The following is a 22341-nucleotide window of genomic DNA, read 5'->3' as shown; positions in this document are numbered from 1 at the left end:
TTATTGAAACTACAGCCAGAACATGCACACTAAATTTAAACAATGATTACCTGATATCGTACAAAATTAGGATTGTAAAGCAGCCATTATAAAATTGCTTCAACAAGCAATAATGGATTGTCTTGAAACAATGGAAAAACTAGAAAATCTCAGCAAAGAAATAGAAGTTATTAAAAAGCAGGAGATGGAAATTATGGACAGGAAAAATACAACAATCATATAAAAAAACATGTCTGATGGGCTCAACAGTACACTGGAAATGTCAGAGAATAGAATCAGTGAACTTGAACACAGATCAATAGAATTTAGTCCATCTGAACAAAAGAGAGAAAATAGAAAAAATTACAGCTCCTCAGAGCCTTCTATAACAATAACAAAAGATCTAACATTTGTATCACTGGAATCCCAGGAGAGGAGAAAAAATGTGAGGCTGAACAATTATTTGAAGAAATAATGACTGAAAGCACCTCAAATTTGTCAAAAGATATAAACCTAAAGATTGGAGAAACTGAATGAACCTCCAAGAGAAAAAACCCAAAGAAATCTACAAGACATATTATAATTAAATTCTGCCAACTGAAGACAAAGAAAAAAGATCTTGAAAACAACTGTAAAGAACTAACATATCTGTATTGGGGAATAGCCGTTCAAATGGCGTTGTGATTCTTACCGGAAACCATGAGGGCAGAAGGAAGTAGCACAACGTTTTTCAAGTGTTAAAAGAATAGTCAACTGCAAATTGTATATCTGGCAAAACCATCCTTCAGGAAAAAAGGGAAAGTAATGACATTCTAAGAGGAAAACTAAGAGGACTTTTGCTTGCTGACATCCCTTTAGAGAGTGGCTAAAGGAAGCTTTCCAATAAAATAAGATATCATAACAGAAGGAGGCTTGGAATTTCAGAAATGAAAAAGCAATTAGAACAATGGAATGAGTAAAAATAGGAGTAAATATAAATAGACTGTCCTCATGAAGTTTAAAAATCTTATTTGATGACCGAAGCAAAAATTGTACCATCTGATGTGGTGCTCGATGTCTGAGAAGGAAATACCTAAGAAATTACATTTAAAAAGCAGGGAGGATAAAAGATCCTAAATAGAAGTAAGTAAAATGGTACACTCAAAAACATTAAAAAATAAAAGTGGAATTTTAAAAAATGTTCAAGTAGCCCACAGGAAGGCAAAAGAAACAGAGAGAACAAATAATAAAAAACAGAGCCGCCCTCTGTGCCCTCCTCATTGACACCATGCTCCAGTTGCTGCTTGGAATTACGTGTGGCCCCCTAGTTGGAATGTATCTGGTCCAGAACCATGACATAGCAAACCTGGTTTAAAAACTTGAAGGAATTAAAAAGGACTTGGATACAAGAAGAAGCCCCCTGCTTTATGAGGCGGACTCCAGCACTGCCTTCTGGATTTGCTGATTCTGCTGTTCTGGAGGGCCTCCTTACCATCTGAGCCGAAAGCTTTCGTTTTAAATTCCGGCCTCAGAGATTTTCCTCTCTGCTCGAACCTGCGCTGCCTCTGAGCACAGATGGGGCCACAAGTTAAGAACTCTCCTTTTCCAACATCCTCACTTCTTCCCTTCCTCTTTTCCAGCCGCTTGAGACGGACTAAGACTGGAATTATGGTGCTAGATGAGTAAAGGTGACCTTTAACTAGTTCTTTGGGATTTCTACCACCTTTTTTCTAAAGAAAAGATTGATGAGTTTTGTATAGCTGATCAGATTTGAATAATGCCGATTACACTGTTTAGCAATTATAATGGATGCTTAAACATTTGGTACTAAATTATGTTGTTTCCAGGTAATTAAAATTAAAGTCTAGAGGGGGGAAAACACACAAATACCAAAATGGCAATATAAACCCTAACTGATCAGTAATTACTTTAAATGCAAATAGTCTAAATACTACAATTGAAGACAGAGATTAGAAGAGTAGATTTTTAAAAAATGACCCAAGTACACACAGTGTACAAGAAATGCATATCAGGGATGCCTGGGTGGCTCAGTCAGTCAAGCGTCTGACTCTTGATTTTGGCTCAGGTTATGATCCCAGGGTCGTGGGATCGAGCTGGGCCTGGAGCCTGTATAAGATTCTCTCTCTCTCTCTCTCTCTCTCTCTCTCTCTCTCTCTCTGTCTCCCTCTGCCCCTCTCCCCACTAGCGTGTGCACTCTTTCTAAAATTAAAAAAAGAAAGAAATAAATGTATGTCAGTCCTAAGGAAGGTAGATTGAAAGTTAAAGATGGAAAAAGATATATCATGTTAACATTAATTTTTTTAAGTGGCTATATTCTTTTCAAGCACCTATGGAACATTTGCCAAGATGGATCCTCGGCCATAAAATGAACTTCAGTACTTTATTAAAAGGTTAAAATCATACAGAATATTTTGTCTGGCTATAATGGAATCAAATTAGAAACCAATAATAGGCCACAGGAAAATCTTCAGTCATTTGGAAATTAGAGTACACATCTTTTTTTTTTTTTCCAACGTTTGTTTATTTTTGGGACAGAGAGAGACAGAGCATGAACGGGGGAGAGGGAGGGGCAGAGAGAGAGGGAGACACAGAATCAGAAACAGGCTCCAGGCTCTGAGCCATCAGCCCAGAGCCCGACGCGGGGCTCGAACTCACAGACCGCGAGATCGTGACCTGGCTGAAGTCGGACGCTTAACCGACTGCGCCACCCAGGCGCCCCTAGAGTACACATCTTAATAGTCCATGGTTGAAGAGGAAGTTATCACAGGAAAAATTAAAAATAAAATGAGGGGGTCTGGCTGGCTTGGTCGGTGGAGCATGCAACTCTTGATCTCAGGGTTGTAAGTTTCAGCCCCATGTTGGGTGTGGAGATTACTTAAAAATCTTGGGGCTCCTGGGTGGCTCAATCAGTTAACGTCCCACTTCAGCTCAGGTCACGATCTCATGGTTTGAGCCCCACATTGGGCTCCCTGCCATCAGCACAGAACCCGCTTCAAATCCTCTGTCCCCCACCCACTCTTCCCCTCCCCTTCTCGCACTCTTTCAAAAAATAAACATTTAGGAAAAAATTTTTAAAAAACAAATAGAATGAACTTTGTGATGAGCACAGGGTGTTGTATGGAAATGTTTAATTGTACACCTGCAACTAATATTACTTGGTATGTTAACAAACTAGAACTAAAATAAAAACTTAAAGGGCACCTGGGTGGCTCAGCTGGTTAGACATCTGGCTCTTGATTTCATCTCAGGTCATAATCTCATGGTTTGTGAGTTCTAGCCCCACGTCGGTTCCACACTGATAGTGCAGAGCCTGCTTGAGATTCTTCCCCATCGCCCGCCCTCCCTGCCCCCCCCCCCCCACCTCCTGGCCTCTTTCTCCCTGCCCCAAATAAATAAATGTTAAATAAATAAAAATTTAAATTAAAAATAAAATGAACTGAATAAAAATGAACATAGAACATCTCAAAATCTGTAGAATGCAGCTGTAGCAGTGCTGGGAGGGATATTTATAGTCCTATGTGCTTACCTTAGAAAAAAGATGTCAAATCAATAACCTAAGTTACTGCATCAAGAAACTAGACAAGGAAGAACAAATAAGTCCAAACCAAGCAGAAATCAGTGAAATTGTAAACAAGAAAACAACAAAGGAAATTTATTAAGCCAAAAGCTGGTTCTTAAAAAATACCAATACAATTGGTAAATCTTCAACAAAATTGACAAAGATAAAGAGGACACAAACCACTAACCTCAGGAATAGGGGACATCACTATGGCAATTAAAAGGATAACAAGTGAGCACTAGAAGCACCTTTACACTCCCAATTCAACAGCTCAGAGGAAATTCCTTGAAAACCACAAATTACCAAAACTCAACCAAGATGAAATAGATAACCTGAATAACCATTAATAAAATTGGATTCTTAATTAAAAAGTTGCTGAGGGATTCACTGTAGGGGTTCATCCTACATTTAAAGAATAATTAACACCAATTTTACACATTCTCTTCCAGAAAATACGAGAGGAGGCAATATTTCTGATTCATTTTATGAGGTCTGTATTTATCTGATACCAAAACCAAACAAAGACAGTATACAACAAACTACAGACCAATATCTCTCATGAATGTAGATGCAAAATATTAACATGTCCAGCAATATATAAAATTACCTATACACAACAGCCCAGTGGAATTTATTCCAGATCTACATGGCTAGTCCTGTAATCAAAAACCAATCAAGGTTATCCATATCAACAGTCTGAAGAAGAAAATTCATATAAGTGCAGAAATGCATTCAACAAAACTCATGACCCATTTATGAAAAAACACTCATCAAAGATAAGAGGGAGAACTTTCTCAACTTGATCAACTGCCTCACCTACAGAAAACCTACCATAACATCATACTTAGTAGTGAAATACTGAGTGCTTTCCCTGTTAAGACTAGGAGCAGGGCAAGGATGCCTGCTCTCATCACTCCTACTTAACCCAATACTGGAAGTTCTGTTTAGCACAATAAAGTAAAAGGAAATAAAAGGGCATGTAGATTAGAAAGGAAGAAAGAAATCTGGCTCTCTTTGCAGATGACATGATTGTCTATATAGAAAATTCTGAGGAATCTACCAAGAAAAAAAAAAAAACAAACACCTTCCTGGAAGTAATAAGTAATTTCAGCAAAGTCACAGGATGGAGTTAACTGCATGTCCATACACTAACAGTGACACTATTTTAATAAAAGTCCTGTACATAAATGTTTTTTTTTTTAATTTTTTTTTCAACGTTTTTTTATTTATTTTTGGGACAGAGAGAGACAGAGCATGAACGGGGGAGGGGCAGAGAGAGAAGGAGACACAGAATCGGAAACAGGCTCCAGGCTCTGAGCCATCAGCCCAGAGCCTGATGCGGGGCTCGAACTCACAGACCGCGAGATCGTGACCTGGCTGAAGTTTTTTTTTTTTTTTTTAATTTTTTTTTTTTCAATGTACATAAATGTTTGTAACTGTAGCAGGCGAATGGTTAAACTGTGGTTAGAGCTGTACCATGGAATATCTGGCATATCATCAGCAGTCAAAAGGAACTAACTACTGATGCATACAACAACACCAGTTGTTGTAACATCTCAAAAGCATTATGCTGGGTGGAAGAAGCCAGACAGAAAAGGTAACATACTGTATGATCCATTTACGTAATAGTCTTGAAATAATATTATAGGGATGGAGAGCAGATTAGTGGTTGCCAGAGATTTAGGGATTAGGAAAGGAAGGAAGGGAGGGTGGGGTGGCTATAAAAGGGTAACAGGAGGGAGCCTGTGTTAATGGAACATTGATCTGTCCTGATTGCTAGTAGTGGTTACATAAAGCTCCACGTGCGAAAATTGCATGGCACCGCATATGTGCGCATGTGCACACGCACACACTGTCACACAAATGAGTGCTGCATGTAGAACTGGAAACGTCTGAGCAAGCTCTATGGGTTGTACCAATATCAGTTTCCTGGTTTTGATAGAGTAATGTGCTAATGCAGGGTGTCAGCGCTGGGAGAAGCTGGAGGAAGTGTACACAGGACCTCCCTGTACATTTCTTTGCAACTTTTAATCAATATAATTACTTCAAAATGATGTTTTAAAATGTTTAAAATAAAGCCTCCTGCCCTCTTAATTCTGTGCCCCATTCCCCCTTCCCCAAATTAAGGTGTTTTTAGAATGCATGTACAAGTGTATTTGCATTAGAAATCTATTTTGCCCCCTTCCTTTCTCTAGACAGATGGTTTCATGTTGCCTTCCTATTCTGCACCTTCCTTTTTTCTTCACTTAATAGAGATGATTCCGTATCGGTCATGCTTTATGTTTTCAGATGCTGAGATTATCTGATACTTTGCCATGATGCTTTGACCACTTTTCTATTAACAGACTTTGGCTGTTTCCATTTTGTGCTGTTAGGAACAATGCTCTGATGAAAGGCCTTATACATTTGCCATTTTGCTGCTGTGTGAATATACCTCTAAGATAAATTTCTGGAAATTGAATTTCTGGATTAGAATTTACAGTACAGTTTTCAGAGACACTGGTTGCCCTGCATAGGAACTGTACCATTCCACACATTCACCAGCCCCAAGTATCCTCATATTATCCCCATTGGCTGTTTTCACATTTTAGGACTTTTGACAATATGTTAGGTTAAAAATGGCATCTCAGTGTGGTTTTAATTTTCATTTCTCTGAAAAATTGGGCATCTTTTATTTTCAGTTTGTATTTCAGTTTGTATTTCTTTTTCTGTAAACTGTGTTCATATCCTTTGGGCCATTTTTCCAGTGGGTTATTGGCTTTTGTAGAAGTTAGCGATTTGTAGGAGTATTTTATATATAATAAGCTCATTGTCTTTGATGTGAGGTTCAAAATTTTTTTCCTGTTTATCATTTGCCTTTTGGCTTTTCTTTTCTTTCTTTCTTTTTTGTGGTCGTTGAAGTTTTTGAAACTTTTTCCTTAGACTGATCTTCTTTGGCTTCTGGATTTTGTGCCAGTTTGAAAGGTCTTTCCCACACCCAGGTTATAAATTTCATGGTATTTTAATGCTTTCAGGTGTAGCCCTATTGAAATCTGGAATTACGTCCCCACAGTGGTGCTGCTGGGCATATAGCCTTAGGTGGTAGACTATTTCTGGCCTTGGGTCTGATTTCATGGGTCTCCTCGGCCTTATTGGAAATCTGGGTCACTGCTAGAACCAGATCAAGTTAATCTCACATCCTCCATAAAGTGGTGCTTTACAGGGAAAGGAAATAAGGGGAGGACATTGGGTGATCTTCTGGCTCTTATCCGATCTTTCAGCAACCTTTATTCCAAGAGATAAACTCTAGTAGAAGAGGGTTTTGTCCCCTGTGTGCTCCGGGAGTTAGTGGTTGGGTGACAGAGCCCCTTTGCTGGTCTCCAGGGAAGGGAAACCAAACTTTAAGGGCCATTTCCTTCCATTGGTCATCTGTGCAAATCCCACTTAGGTTGCTTCTCCACAGGGACAGGCTGCCTGAATCTGTGGAATCTGAAACGGTCCTGACACAATGAGAGGAACTCGGGAGTCTTATCCACATTTCAGAGCACAGCCCTGTGGATTTTGTTCAGATTGAAGTGCTAGTCAGTGTCTGTCTCCACTAAGACTTGCATTTTCGAAATGGGTATGAAAAACATTTGCTTAGCATAACTGTTCCCCCTCTTAGGAATAAGTAAGCCTGAAGAAGGACGGCCTGCTGGGAGTGTGACCGGAAATGACATCACCGCCCCTCCAAACAAGGAGCTCCCACCAAGCCCAGAGAAGAAAACAAAGGTACGTGCCGGAATGCTGGGTTCTCTTCTACCAATATCATTTTTTAAAACCATACCTTCTGCTACTGTTGCTTGGATTGTGAATGGAATTTCTTTTTTCTGAGCTATTAGTAGGTCCTTCCCCAGTTTTGGACCTTCTTAGAAAATATTTTATATTCCTATTTTACCATAGTAGCCTAACTCAACCCTTAAAATCTCTTCCCTTGACCCCATTATCTTGAATATGTGTAGAAATATTCTGTAGAGGGTGTTTCTGCTTCCCTTAACAACAACAATAAAGGGATTTGCAAAACTATTTGGAAATAAATTCTGCAATCTGCATTCATGAAAAGGGAAAACAGATTTTTAAGGTGGATCAAGGCTTCAGACACTTACTGGTACTTACTGCAGAGTAGAAATGCCACACTTCAGTGTGGTCCTAAAACGATGCTGATGTTGCCTCATCAAGGTACAAATAATAACGGCTTAATCACCTGCTGGTGGCTTTTCCTCCTAAAACTATTATAGCAGCCACCAAAAGCTACTTAATTGTTTAAAGCTGTCACTGAATTTAAGTCTTCAGGTGCCAAACTGCTAGAATTTGTGAGACAGTAAGAATGAATTCCCAGTTTTCTTTCTCTCATGGTTTCTTTCCACTATTTACCAAGCTCAGAAGAACGGAATGCTGCTTTTCAGTTGCATAGATCCTCATTGCTTATAATTTTACTTTGAATTGTGCAATTTATACTTTTTTTTTTAATTTGTTTTTATTTTTGTTTGTGTGTTTGATGTTGACCTTTAAAAAAAAAAAACCACCACCAACAAATCAACTTAAAGCCTTTGGCCACCACTCAACCTGCAAAGACTTCAACATCGAAAGCCAAAACTCAGCCCACTCCTCTCCCCAAGCAGCCGGCTCCCGCCACCTTTGGTGGGTCGAATAAAAAACCCATGAGCCTCACTGCGGGCTTAGTGCCGGCTGCCCCGCCCAAACGCCCTGCCGCCACCACTGCCAGGCCTTCCACCTTACCTTCAAAAGACGCAAAACCTAAGGTAAGTGGCCACCTAAGCACTCTGCCAGGGAAAAGTTCTCCCCTCTGAGTGTCCGATCGGCTCTCATTGCTCCCAGACAGCAGAATCAAGCTGCTGGAATTGGGGGAAGTGGGGAAAGGCGACTTGAAAATCATTTGGGGCCCAGGATGCAGCCATAACATCTGAAGGCCTTTCAGACCTTGTACCTTTCCCTGCCCCTGCCTGGAGGCAATACTGCATCTGCTTGGGTTTCTTTTCCTTTCTCCCAGACCCTCCTGCTCTTCACGGTTTGAACACTTGTTAGCCAGTTTGCCCCACTCCACACCCCGTTAGATTAACCCCTTTTTGGTAGAATTCTCCCATCAAATTCCTAAAATTTGGTTTCTTATCTTTCTCTTTAATCCTCCTACAGAAGTGATTTTTACCCATTACTTTTTTGGATAAAGCTCTTCTGACTGATCTCTGTAGGTTCCAACATCATGTGACAATTTCCTTTGCTTTTGACATTGGGCCCCCTCTCTCCCTCTGCAGTTTTCCAGTTTTTCAGGTCACCCACATTATTGCCTAGAAATCAGTCAATTTGGGCAGCAGTGGCTTCACAGGATTGTCCTAGAAGGGCAGATGGCGTCTGTGGCTTTCTTCCTTAACGTTTTGTTTTATTTGAGAAGGGCCTTTAGGTCAGCTTGGTGTTATTCTTTAAATTCATGGTGGGAAATAGTTTCCCATGTTAAAATGGTAGTGTACCAATCTAATCTTGTAAAGAAAATTGGTGGAACCTAGGAATTGTAGAATGGGCTGGAACCTTGGCCAAGAAATTGCTATGGCCAAGAATTTCTATGAGAAACCCTATCATACATTAAGAATGATAAAATCTCATGAAGCTTTCTGACCCTGATTTACCCAGTTGACTGCTTTTCTTAACTGTTAGAAGACAATTTATTTGCATAAGAGGGCAGAGGGAAAGGCACCTGGGTGGCTCAATTGGTTAAGTGTCTGACTTCGGCTCAGGTCATGATCTCCCGGTTCATGAGTGAGTTCAAGCCCCACGTCAGGCTCACTGCTGTCAGTGCAGAGCCTGCTTCAGATACTCTGTCCCCCTCTCTCTGCCCCTCCCCCACTGCGCTCTCTCAAAAATAAACATTAGGGGCGCTTGGGTGGCTTAGTCGGTTAAGCGTCCGGTTCTTGATTTTGGCTCAGATCATGATCTCACGGTTCATGGGTTTGAGCCTGGCATCGGACTCTGCACTGACAGTGGGGGAGCCTGCTTGGGATTCTCTCTCCCTCTCTCTGCCCCTCCCGTGCTTGCACTCTCTCGCAAAATAAATTTTTAAAGTTGAAAAAATAAATAAAAAATAAAATAAACATTAAAAAGAGAGAGAGCAAGTAGAGGGAAAGTGACTAGAGCTATGGTACAACAAATCCTGGGGCTGACAGGACAGTGGCAGGGGCGCAGTGTATAGTGAACTTTTACTCTGCAGTAATAATAAAAACGAAGTGCAGTGTACTGGTATCTTTATGCCTGTTAATTCCTTCACTCCTCTCTCTCAGCAACCCATGATGTGGATATTCATCTTCTCATTTCATGGCTCAATGAAATAACCTTCCTAAGGTCCAGTGCCAGTAAGTCACAGAGCTAGTATTTGAACTTGGGTCTGACTCCAACACTGATACTTGGGCCTCCGTCAGCACTGTTCTTTCTTGTCCATGCAGCTTTTATTTTTATTTTTTATTTATTGATTTATTTTTAAAGTTTGCTTATTTTGAGAGAGAGAGAAAGAGAGAGAGAGAGGGTGCAAGCAGTGGAGGGGCAGAGAGAGAGAGAGAGTGAGAGAGAGAGAGAAAGAGTATGTCAAGCTGGCTCCACACTGTCAGCACAGAGTCTGACGTGGGGCTCGATCTCACCAACTGTGAAATCATGACCTGAGTTGAAACCAAGGGTTGGTTGCTTAACTAACTGAGCCACCCAGGTGCCCCTCATGGCCATGCAGCTTTTAGACAGCATTTTGAGACACAGCTGATCTGAAAAGGTGATCTGCATTACAATTACAAACTTGGTTTTTAGACAAGAAACAGATAAAAATATTTGGAGAGATTGATAGAAATTTATTTTTATCTTTATTTTGGTAGAAAGATTTTAGAAGCAGACAAAGGAGGAAAAACTTACTCAGAAAAAATAAGCAGATCTAGGACTCTGGTAGAGAAGAAAATATGAATTGAGAAACAGCAGAGTAAGGGCAGTTACCAAAGCAGGCTGGTTCTGTAGCTTGCTGAAACCAAGAGACTGGCAGCTAAAGAGTGTCACATTTTTGGGCGCCTGGGTGGCGCAGTCGGTTAAGCGTCCGACTTCAACCAGGTCACGATCTTGCGGTCCGTGAGTTCGAGCCCCGCGTCGGGCTCTGGGCTGATGGCTCAGAGCCTGGAGCCTGTTTCCGATTCTGTGTCTCCCTCTCTCTCTGCCCTTCCCCCGTTCATGCTCTGTCTCTCTCTGTCCCAAAAATAAATAAACGTTGAAAAAAAAAATTAAAAAAAAAAAAAAGAGTATCACATTTTTAAGAGCCTTCTATCCTTAATAACCTTTTTTTCCAACTTATTTTATCACCATTACTTCCACTAGCAAAAGAAGACCCTACTAGATTATTCTGAATCACAGTCAGAATACTGAGAATTTGAAGGAGACCTCAGAGTATCTGGTTTAGTACTCAGAGTTTTGAGCAGACAGGAGGGAGCCCCTCTGCACAAAATCCTACGATGTATTCCGAACAGAGCTGGTAGCTGAACAGTTCCTCTTATTCCAGTCTGAGGGTTCTTCGTACCATACTTTAGGGACTTCATTTGTCCATTACCCTGCATTTTCAGTTAGACTTTAACTGGATGCCAGCCCTTAATTTCTGAGCTCCTCCTAAGCTGATTTTCCATTTAAGCAGTGTCCTGCTGGTCTCTGCCAACACACTGCCCTGTGTGGCCATTTCTCTTGGAGCAAAAGAGCTGGATCCACTCTGTCTGTGTTTTGGCTTCCTCTCTTGAGGAAGGCTTATCAAAAGAGTGTGTCCTTCTCCTATTCCTGTAGAAACCAGGCTAAATTGATCCCTTCCCTTCCTTACTAGTAAGGCCATGCCCCGCCTCCACGGAAGAGGAACGACCGGGGCCCAGGTGCCAAGCACCTACACTTGAGAAAATTTTCCCTTTTGATGTCACAGCTGACATCGGTGCTTCTCATTCTCTCTGGTCGTCAGGCCTGCACCCTCCACTTGCCCCCTTCTCGTCGTCTCTGTGCTCTGGTCCCCACAGATCCTCTGGTCCTGACCTCCTTTATCCAGATGAGGAAATAAAGCCCATAGAGGTTCTGTGATTTTCCCAGAAACACACTGTGAGTTGGGGGCCTGACTGGGGTTGGAGCTCAGGCTTCGGATCTAACTGGTTAGGCCAGTGTTCCCTCCATCTGCAGCCCTATTCTGCTCAGCACTCACTGGGTGTATCTTAGCCAAAAGAATGACTGAATTTGCTTAAACATAATTTTTAATTTTTTTGTGGTGTTTATGTATATTTGTCTTTCATCAGGTCGTTAAATACTGATGTATTTAATGTATTAAATACATTCGATCCTGCGGCAAACTTCGTTTGTGATGTGGTATACTTGACTGGTTTGTTCATTCTCACCGCTTCAGGTTGGATTGAGATAGTTAGACTCCCCCATCTCCTGACTCCAGCTGGCCCAGCACCCTACATGGCCAGCTTCTCACTTTGTCTGAAGGACTTAGATCTCAGCAGTATAAATTTTCCTACCAAGAAGTACCAAATCCATAGTTCCCCTGTTTTCTGCTGTCCTTTAACATGACTTCCTGAGGCTCTTGCTGACCTGCTGCTCTTATTCCCACTTCCCTATTACCAGCCTGTTGCAGAGGCGAAGATTCCTGAGAAGCGGGCCTCCCCATCCAAGCCGGCCTCTGCCCCAGCGCTCAGGCCTGGCGCCAAGAGCACCCAGACTGTTCCAAAATCCACAGCAGCTGCAACTCCTGCCTCAGCTGGGCCAAGCAGCAGGAGCCCCCCTACACCTGTGCCCAAGAGGCCCACCAGTGAGTACTGTCACCCTTCCTTCCCACGGGAACCAGCGGGGAGACAGGAGAGATCTGTCTCTGTGCACCAGACCTTAACAGGGAACACTGATCTTCACATGCAGTTAGCCAGTATGTCTGTTCAGAAAACTCTTGAGTGAAAGGGATTCTCATGAATTCCCAGGTAGGATTACTATTCCCTTCTTAGTAACTTCACATTACTCAGCACACTGTGGTCATGGGCTTACATGATAGGAAGTCAGTTGTTCGGTTCCGCAGGCCTGTACTGGTAACCCACTTCCAAGGCCGTGTGGAAGGCACTGTTAAGATTGTAGAAAAGACTAAGGATACAGTGCGTGGCCTTTTGTACTCCATAAGGGCCCAGTCTTTACCTGGCTGTCTAATTTACTCTTAATCTATTCCAGAGACGAGCACAGCCCATGGCCCAAAGGGGACATTCAGTAATTGTTGAATGAATGAATGAATGAATGAATGAATGAATGAATCTCAGTATTGGATGAGCCATTCACTAGGTCACTTTGTTAAACATTAAATAGTAAAAAGTGTTATGTTTGTGCAGCCATCAAGACTGAGGGAAAGCCTGCAGACATGAAGAAGACGGCCACGAAGTCTGCACCAGGTGACACCCGTCCCCCACCTCCTGGGACCCTAATTTAAACCCCTACCTCTTTGCAGCTTCCAGGCTCCCTTCCGCTCTCTCCCGCTGAACCCCTGTCATCTCTTACTTCTTTGCAGCTGACCTGAGTCGCCCCAAGAGCACCTCCACCACTTCAGTGAAGAAGAGCACCACTGTCCCCGGGGCAGCCCCCGCAGCAGGGGTGGCCCCTGGCCGAGCCAAGCCCACACCCACCCCTCCTCGGCCCTCTGGGACTCCTTCCTCAGACAAGAAGCCCACATCAGCCAAGCCCGGCTCCTCTGCACCGAAGCCGAGCCGCTTGTCTACCAACGCTTCCACCCCTGATCTGAAGAACGTCCGCTCCAAGGTTGGCTCCACGGAAAACATCAAGCATCAGCCTGGAGGAGGCCGGGTGAGTCCTGGAGCTCGTGGTCCTTGGCATGCTAGCCCTTGCTTCCCTCCCTGCCACGCCACACCCCTGGGCCCACCGAAGCAGAAGGGTTGTCATGACGTCGGATTCAGTGTCACAGACTTGCAGCCTGGGCTCCACGTCCATCTGGCAGCAGACTGTCTCCTCCCGTCTCTATCAGGGGGGCTCCTGGTGTGGATTTTGGGCTTTAGGCTTACATTTTGGTTTGGAGGCAAAAGGGTTCTTGTACTTAACAGAACAAACAGGGAAGCCCTGGCCTGTGAGACCTGCTGGCTGTGCTCCCCACCTCTGTGCTGTGAGCATCAGGACCTGACCCGCAGGAGGGGGAACCTGGGCTTGGGAGAGGCATGTCTGCCTGAAAGAAGTTAGGGTGCCCCCTTGTGGCCGGGGTGACTGCCCGCTGCAGGGAAGAAGGGCTGTCAGAAGGGCTGTGGTGGGGAGTGCTGTTGAGGGCCAGGTGCTTCACTCTTAAGGATTTTCTGTTTACATCCACCACAGAATTGTCAGCTGTTAGCAGGGATGGGACCTGGTGTAGCAAATGGTGGTGGCGAAAGTCCCAGTTTGGGTCCATGGAGCAGTAACCTCATTTCCTATGTGATTCTCTAGCCCTTAAGACACCACACCTCCCATTCAGGGTAGGATCCTTAAATTGCTTCAACCCCAGAGCCTTTAAAACATTGAACAGGGCCCAGAATGAGGCAGAATCCTGGTACTGTTGGAAGACACTGATGGCAAACTGGGATTAGTCTGGAATAAGGGCCTAAGAGTTGCTTTTGCTAAGAGGCTGTGGCTCTGGTGTACCCAGATGGTGTGACCATCCCCCCCTTCCTGTGCTCTTCTTACACTTTTGTTGGGCAAAAATTGCAGGAGGTCTTGGTGAGGAGTTGGGTGACTTGGCCTGGTGAGTGGTGTGACACTTCCCGTCATCAATAGTGGCTCCTGTGACTACAGCAGCTTGCTTGGGGCGAGGACATTTGAGTGGGGGAGCATTGTGGCTGGAAAACACACTCTCAGAAGAGAATCCCTAACTTACCCCTCCTTCCCTCCTTCTCTCCGGGAATGGTGTCTCGATCTTGTCCTCGTGTCTCCAGACTATGGTCTGCAGCTCCTCCTTCTGGCTGGTTTGTCCCGGGAAACGGTTTGTTCCTAGGAGCAAGGGTGACCTGCTTCTGCTTGGTGGCCTGGCCTGGATTCGAGTCCCCTACAGCTTTCTTCCCTTCTTGGCATTTGGGCTCTTACCCTCTTGGTTTGAAATTTGCCCTCCCTTTATCTCCATCCAGGCCAAAATAGAGAAAAAAACAGAGGCAGCTGCTACAGCTCGAAAGCCTGAACCTAATGCAGTCACTAAAACAGCCGGTCCAATTGCGAGTGCGCAGAAACCACCTGCTGGGAAAGTGAGTTTTATTTAGACTTTTACCTCTTGAAGGTGAAAGATGATAAACTGTTTCTTCCAGCCTGAGTCACTTTCCCTTCTATCGCACTTTTTTCCTATCCTTAACCAGTTTCTACTTCACCCCCGCATTCCCTCCTCTCTGTTTGATGACTCAGCCATCAGAAAAAAGTTTTGTATTAACCCTGACAGTTAACAGATTTGGGAGCCCATTACCCTTTGGGGAATATTTATTCAGCTGGACAAAATGGATCCAAAAATTTTCAGCCACTTCCTTCACACTGACCCTGATGTGAAACCCACCCATTTTGTGTGCAAACACACACACAGCACCCATGTTCTTCCTCAGTAAAACATGGGATTGGTTACTCTGCTGCGCCTGGAACCCTGGAGCCCTGGTGCTTGTAATTGAACTAGAAGGCCCCTTTCGTAACCTGCTGGTTATGGAGATAGCTTTATTTGCCCTGGTTCCCCATGTCACCTCCTCACTGAAAGTTTAGGTGCTCGTTCCCACTGGAAGCCCGCTCAGCCTAGGGATTGCATACCACCGGCAGGGCACAGGTAAACAGAAACTCTAGGTTCTTTCCTCTTGCCTCCACACCCTGGAAGCAGGCCCCTCCTGCTTGCTGTGAGAACCTTCTTTTAGCTGTGGCAGGTAGGTCATCTGTCCATCCAGGGACTGCCAGAGAAGCTATAACCTCCAGCCCTTAGGGACCAGGATGGACAGTCTCAGTGCAAGGAATTTGTACCTTCGGTGAGGCTTCTGGGTGACTCCTAGAGGCCCTGGAGGTCTCTGGTTCAGAGCAGGGTTTCACTGGGTAGTGGTTTGCTGACCAGTTATTCATCACTGACATTATAAAGAAGGCACGAATCAGTGAGGTATTTGGGCTGGAATCTCTCAGGGTGGATTTCTCTGTTCAGTGGAAAACTCTTCAGCTTGGGGCCTGCTTCATTTGTGAAGGGCTCTGAAGCAAAGGAAGGAAGGAAGCTGGCAACTGTTTCTCCTTGGGAAGGCTCAGAAAGAATTCTTTGTTCCAGCCCTTAGAGCCTGGGGCTTTGTGTGGCCGCATTCCAGGGAGAGCCATTCATAAACACGACAGTGTGCCTGTGCATCATTGCAGCCCTGCTTGGAGCCGGTTCTCTCTGCGCATGAAACTCACAGGGCACAGGACTGGGCATCTGGAGGATGGAAGTTAACAGATTTGGGAGCCCATTACCCTTTGGGGAATATTTATTCAGCTGGACAAAATGGATCCAAAAATTTTCAGCCACTTCCTTCACACTGACCCTGATGTGACCCAGGTGTTTTACTGTCGAGTTGAAAAAAAAGTCTAGACCAGAAGCTCACTCTGGTCCTGTGCTTTCTCGAGCCCCCAGACGCACGGGCTGCTACTTGTGGAGTGTGGAGCTGCTGAGGCTGTGGCCCGCGCTCCCCCTGGTGTCCGGATTCTGCATGGTGGCTCCAGCGGCCTCTGGCCCATCTGCATTTATAACTGAGCTATGCTGTCCCTTCCTTCCTGTAGCGTCAGATCTGTGCCCTGTGAGCCAGCTGCCCAGCACTTCTCTGAGCAGCCGTTGCCTCCCCGAGTGGGTCTGGCTGCTGCAGTTCCCAGCCTCAGATTTAAGGGAAGTGCCAAGCTTCAGCGAAGACCAGTCCGGATAAGCAGGATCCTTGCAGAGAGCAGTCCCAGGACACTGTGTCTCAGCTCTCAGGGAGAGCAGGCGGGAGCGGGGCCATGCCTGAGTGCGCATCCGGGGCCTGCAGCTGGCTGGGCCTTGTGCACCACGGCCCAGCCCCAAGGAGCAGTGATGAGGACCGTGGAGCCCTTTTGCGATATGTGCTTCTGTGCTCGTGTTGTTCGTTCACGTCTTCGCTCCCTGTCCTGCCACTTCAGATTCCTTCCCCTGTGCTTTTCCACAGCTGCTCTCCTGCAGGCGGGGGCGGAGTTGTAACGGCACCCTGTGTCAGTCATTGTGATCACGTGTGGACTCACTGCCTGCCCTGTGTCGGTTCTAACCAGCCCTCTCCCTTTGTGTTGTTTTTTTCTGTTCTCTAACACTCCAGGTCCAGATAGTCTCCAAAAAAGTGAGCTACAGCCATATTCAGTCCAAGTGTGGTTCCAAGGACAATATTAAGCATGTCCCTGGAGGTGGTAATGTAAGTATGAGCTCTGGACAGCTGGTGTCTGAGCCGTAGCCCCGTGGGGCACCGGGGAGAGGGCTGCTTGCGCTCCCAGGACCACAGCAGCCTGGCTCGGGGCTTTCTTCCAGACACAGGCCAGCAAAGTGAGAGGAGGCTCAGTGCTCCTGTGTGTTAGGACCAGCTGTTTCTGGGGAACCCCTGACCAACACCCTGGTGATGCCCATTTGGCATCTTTTCTCATCTTCTCTTTCTGTTCTGCTCTCTTTCACCCACTTTCCCCTGTTCTGAGTCCTTCTTCCTCTTACTCCCTCAGCCCCTCCTTTTCTTTTTGTCCCCTTCCTCCTTCCATCCAGACAACCTTTTATCACGCTGCCCTTCTGTGCCAGCCCTACGCTCTGTGTTGGGGGCACAGTGACTCCAGCTAACAGGCCCTGGTCTAATGTTAGAGAACACCCTGTTCACCTTCCACGTGTCCTCGTGACAGTACTCAGGCAGGCGGGACCCCAGCATGCACCAGAGGTGTGTTATGGAGAGGCCACATGCAGCCTCTGCCTTCGTGGCTTCTCCCCTGCTTCTCTCCCCACCCCACAGTCAGGGACACTCACACTCACAGTCACACTCATCCTGCTCTGTCTCTCTCGGTTTCATTCAGTTCCTTCTCCTTACTGTCTTGAACTGGACTGAGTTCTGCTCTGCTCACCCTTTTCATTTTCGGCCTCTGTCCCTCCTGTCCCCTCAGTGGCCATGCCATCCTGCCTGTGGCTTACAAACACTCCCCAGCCCGGTGGTCGTATTGTGAGGAATCAGCCTCAGGTTAGCCCTGTCTTGCCCCACACAAGGCCCCTTCTTGCACCTCCTTCCCAGTCACTTCGCACCAGTGGCTCTTCTAACGTGGGTAGAAAGCGCACTCTTGACGTGGAGGTGGGGCGTACTCGGCCGGCCTGGTAGCTGGCCAGACGTTAGCCAGCCTGGTGTGCGATGAGCTGAAGTGGGTGAAGCGTTTAAAGACAGTATCTGGTTAAGGTGATAAAGATCCAGCTTATGAGGGCCCCAGGTAGGCACCGGCCTCAGCTTTTCCTTTCAGGCTTTTGACCTAGGTGAGAACAGGAGGTGAGCAGAGATTATGAAGGAACTGGTCATTGTGTGTGTGACACAGAAATACATTTGTGTATAGTGTGCAGTTGTATATACAAGCTAGGAAAATAGACATGTATTTTTTTTTCAAAGTTTGTTTTGGGAGAATGCGGTAGAGAGCACACGTGCACGAGTGGGGGAGGGGCAGAAAGAGAGGGAGAAAGAGGATCCCAAGCAGGCTTCGCACTGTCTGCACCGAGCCCAACTCAGGGCTCCATCTCCCGAACCATGAGATCACGACCTGAGACAAAACCAAGAGTTGGACGCTTAACAGACTGAGCCCCTGGGCGCCCCAAAATAGACATCATTTATCTATCACTTACTGTGGTCTTGGCACATTGCCTACATGTGACTTCCAAGATTTTTTTTTAAGCATTGTATTGTAGGAGGCTTCCTTAAGCAGCCTCTCATTCGGAAACCTGCCTGTGAGCAGTGTTTCCAGGTGGGGAGATGAAGGTAGACGGCCTTGACTGAGGGGCCATACTTGTTTCCCTCAGCCCCTCCATAAAGCCACCACAGATAGACACGCAGCTGAGAAAGAGTGGGCCCGCTGGCACAGGTAGAACAGCGTCACACGTCACCCGCAGACCCCATCCCCTCCTGTATAGAAATTCTGAAGTTAGCACCCGGATGAGAGGCTGGAGCAGGGTCCCAGTTAGTGCTGCGCGGCGCCCCCGTGTACATACAAATGTCCCCTTTTTTGAGAGCCAGGAGGACATCAGGGCAGGGCACGTAGCAGATTTCCCCCCAGTTTAAAATTTTGTGACAGTTTTTCTTCCATTCCACCCCCGTGAGGGGGGATATGTGCGCGTCATGGGTTCTGAGGCCTGGGGGCACTGCCATCTCAACAGCCCGTACTGCTGTCCACAGCAGCCCCGCGGGTCCTCACAGGCCAGTGGGGCAGATTGCGGAAACGGCTGCAGCGAGGTTGAGGTACCGTGCTTGCCGGGGTTGGTGTGTGGGAAGAGGACCACGGAGACAGGCATGGCTTCTGCTAGCTGCCGGGCTTTGCCGGGGAGAGGACCTTTGAGAAACACGTCATAGGCCAGAGAAGCAGCACGTGGCTCCCTAAAGCTTTGAGTGGAGGCGAGTGGCCAGGGGAGGGAAGGAGGGGAGGATTGTTTGGCAGTTACTATGGATTCTCTACATACCAGCCCAAGAAGGCAGAGTGACATCTCAGAGGTGGTGGGTTAAGTGAGGGGGACACAGTTCAGCTTTTTAAAACGTTTAATCATAGGCATTTTTCAAATACATGCAAAAGTAGAAAAGAATCCTACAATGTACCCAGCTTCATTTATTATCCTTGTGGCCAATCATTTGTTTGTTTTAAATTTTATTTATTTATTCTGAGTGATTTCTACACCCAACTCACAACCCTGAGATCAAGAGTCACAGGCTCCACTGACTGAGCCAGCCAGGCGCCCCTCCTTGTAGCCAATCTTATCTTCTGTGTGTTCCCACCCTGATTATTTTGAAGCCAGTCCTAGATACATCATTCATCTGTAAATATTCCATTCATAACTTTAAGATAACTCTTTAATGTACGTGTGTAAAACCCCTACTGACACTCAGGATACAAGTAGGGACCATAAATTGTGGTTGGTTGATGCGTCTCTTGTCTCTTATAACCTTAGGTTTCTTTTACTCTACAGGCACCCTTCAGTTCTTGTTTGTAGCAGCATTTTATAAATGAGTAAACTAAGTGGTTTATCCTAGAATCTGGCTTCTGCTGCATATCCCTGTATTTTGATTTAATATACTCCTTTGTCTCTCCATATCTTTAAATTGATTCAGGTTTGATTTTTTTTCCTCCCCCAGCTCTTTGCAAGACTTTTATAGGTAGTGGTGGTGTTTCTGTCAGGAGGCATATTGTGTTTCACTGTCTGGTCCCCCCACCCGCCCCCACTCTCTGATGGCCGGTACCTAGACCCACGCGTTGAGTAGGGATATACTATGGTGAGGCTCGAGTTCTCCCATTCCTTCTTCATTTATTGGCTGGGATACATCCACAAAGCAGAATTTCCCTTGATCAACTATTCTTTACCTGAGAACCAGGCAGGAGGTAGAGAAGCGGTGGCTTCGGTCGCAGAACAGTCTCAGGAAATGTGCAGGCCCCAGGCCTTGGAGGGTGACCCCTGGAACCCCTCCCAGGTGTCTCAAGGGTGGCACAAGATGAGCCTGCCACCATTGCTGCAGGACACGTGTTGTCTTGGTCTCAGTAGCTGGCAGATGTTTGGTTGGGAAAAGTACTTCCCTGTGTCCCTGTTGGGAGAATTGTGGCCTTGTTGGAAATGTGAGGCAAAGTGGAGGCTGTTGTGTTGAGATGGTAATTGTACTTTGTAAATGATTACTGAACGTGGAAGCGGTCAGTGTCCTGCTGAATCTGATGTCCCTCCAAAGGGTGGAGTGAAGAAGAGGTGGAGTGAAGCCAGAGCCTTTGAAGAAGGTGACCTTTGAAGGGCTTTGAAGGATGGGGAGGAGAATGCAGTGGGCTTGCTTGGCTAGGGAATAGTATGAGCAGAGTTCTGGAAACAGTGAGGATGGCTCAGGCAGGCTGATGATTATGGGAAGTTACTCTGTGCCAGGCCTTGGGCTGCGAGTGGACGTAGAACGGTGCAGTAGACATCACATGTATCCTCTTGCAATACAATGGAACCCGTATTTCCTGACACTGGAGAAAGGAAGACGGGGTCCTAGAAGGTAGACATTGAACGGCACTGTGATGAAACCCCACCAGAAGGGCATGACACCTGCCGGCAGGGCCCCGTGGGCCACCGCATGAAGGACTTGATTGTGGCGGAAAGCCAGGCTCTTCCACAGAACCAAGGAGCGCTGGGCCACTCGCGGGAACTGTGGTATTTTCATCCCAAAACCCAGTGCCCCTCTATAGATGACGTCCTTTCCTAATTTAAACACATGCCATCAGTTGTGGTAGCAAGATGTTTTTCCAAGGCTCCTGGGGGGCAGACCTAGATGAAAGTCCGTTGGCCACCTCAAAAGTAGGGGCAAGTGTAGAGGACACCCAGACAAGTCTCCATCCCCAATGGGATTCATTTGTGTAAAAGGCCATTCATCCTCTTGATTGCTCACCAAATGTGGACAGGATGGCAAATCTGTGAAAGGCCTCGTGGAGCCTGTAGTCGTGCACAGTCGCGGCAGATGTGGAGCTCCAGGCTACCGCGCTGGGCCCATCGCGCAAATGCCTAGTATCCTTAATAATGAGCAGAGCAGCCAAGACTGGGCCTCTTTCACGTATAAATCAGCAGAATTTTGTTGGCGGTGGGGTTTCTTGTTTTCACTTTTATTTGCATTTATTTTATGCAGAATTTACTCCCGGGCCGTAAGTTTTTGTTCCTTCAGTCTCTTCTGGGGTATCTTTTTTTTTTTTTTTTTTTTTTTTTCCTGTGCAACTTCCTCTTCTGGTTTAGGAATAATCTGCTCTTTTCCAGTGAGGATCGTCTCTCACTGTGGCAATCTGACCATGAGCCCTGTTAAGTTCTACGCCACATCTTGGGGGCTTTGTCCACCTGGATGTGCAGTGACCAGAGGATCTACATCTAAACCCCTAAGTTCAGCAGTACTCTCTGCATTTTTAAGCGTGTGCAGTAAAATTACACACTCTCTTTGGGCCACTGACGCTGTGTCCAGCCCCGCTGTTAGGCTTGGGCACACCACTGTCTCCACCATTGTAGCAACAGAATGGCACACGTTGCTTTTGCAAAGTGCCATCATTCAGTTACTTTGTGGCATTTCAGATACATGCATTCTTGATGGCCTGGGCAGTGTTTCACGTGTGTTCTTAAATTGAACATGAAGAGTTGAACCTCTTGTGTGATTTTGTAGGGTTTTCTGGGTCAAGTAAATAGCGAACTGTTTTCAGAAATCACCTTCAGCCACTCACGGGAAGAGCGTTGTTGTTGTTTTTAATGGGAATAGCCAGGGCTGGGAGGATATGGAGACAAACCACGTAAGCTCTCTGGTGGGGGTCCGTTGTCACATTCCTGGAAACCCGGCCTCGGCCTCGTGCTTCAGGAACCTTAAAACAGTCCCAACCTTTGGACGGGTAACTGAAGGTCTGGGCATTTTGCTTGAGAGGTCATCAGAATTGCCATGACTTCTGTTCACAAAGTATTTATTGCTGCCAGAGTTTTAATGGTGAAAAATTAGAAAACAAAAAACAAAAAACAAAAAAAACCAACCTTAAATGGTCCCTATCTGGCGTATGTTAGGTTTATATAAGATCTTACAGAATGGATT

At 45.8% G+C, this 22341-nt stretch overlaps 1 protein-coding gene across 8 annotated transcripts in view; it reads left to right on the top strand.

Moving 5' to 3' along the window:
- The window catches only part of MAP4 (microtubule associated protein 4), a 211019-nt gene that overhangs the window by 181834 nt on the left and 6844 nt on the right, over positions 1-22341 (top strand). For 6 of the 8 annotated variants that reach the window (XM_047846610.1, XM_047846601.1, XM_047846627.1 and 3 more), the window contains 7 exons: positions 7182-7288; positions 8104-8319; positions 12188-12371; positions 12931-12990; positions 13107-13399; positions 14698-14811; positions 16873-16965. In XM_047846610.1, the coding sequence (XP_047702566.1) occupies positions 7182-7288; positions 8104-8319; positions 12188-12371; positions 12931-12990; positions 13107-13399; positions 14698-14811; positions 16873-16965 (1067 nt within the window). The remainder of the gene's footprint in view (positions 1-7181; positions 7289-8103; positions 8320-12187; positions 12372-12930; positions 12991-13106; positions 13400-14697; positions 14812-16872; positions 16966-22341) is intronic. The other 2 variants (XM_047846618.1, XM_047846634.1) reach the window with 2 other exon arrangements.

Source organism: Prionailurus viverrinus, chromosome A2 (genome assembly GCF_022837055.1).
Source record: "Prionailurus viverrinus isolate Anna chromosome A2, UM_Priviv_1.0, whole genome shotgun sequence".
Classification (NCBI taxonomy): domain Eukaryota; kingdom Metazoa; phylum Chordata; class Mammalia; order Carnivora; family Felidae; genus Prionailurus; species Prionailurus viverrinus.
This window is presented reverse-complemented; position numbering and strand designations above follow the sequence as displayed.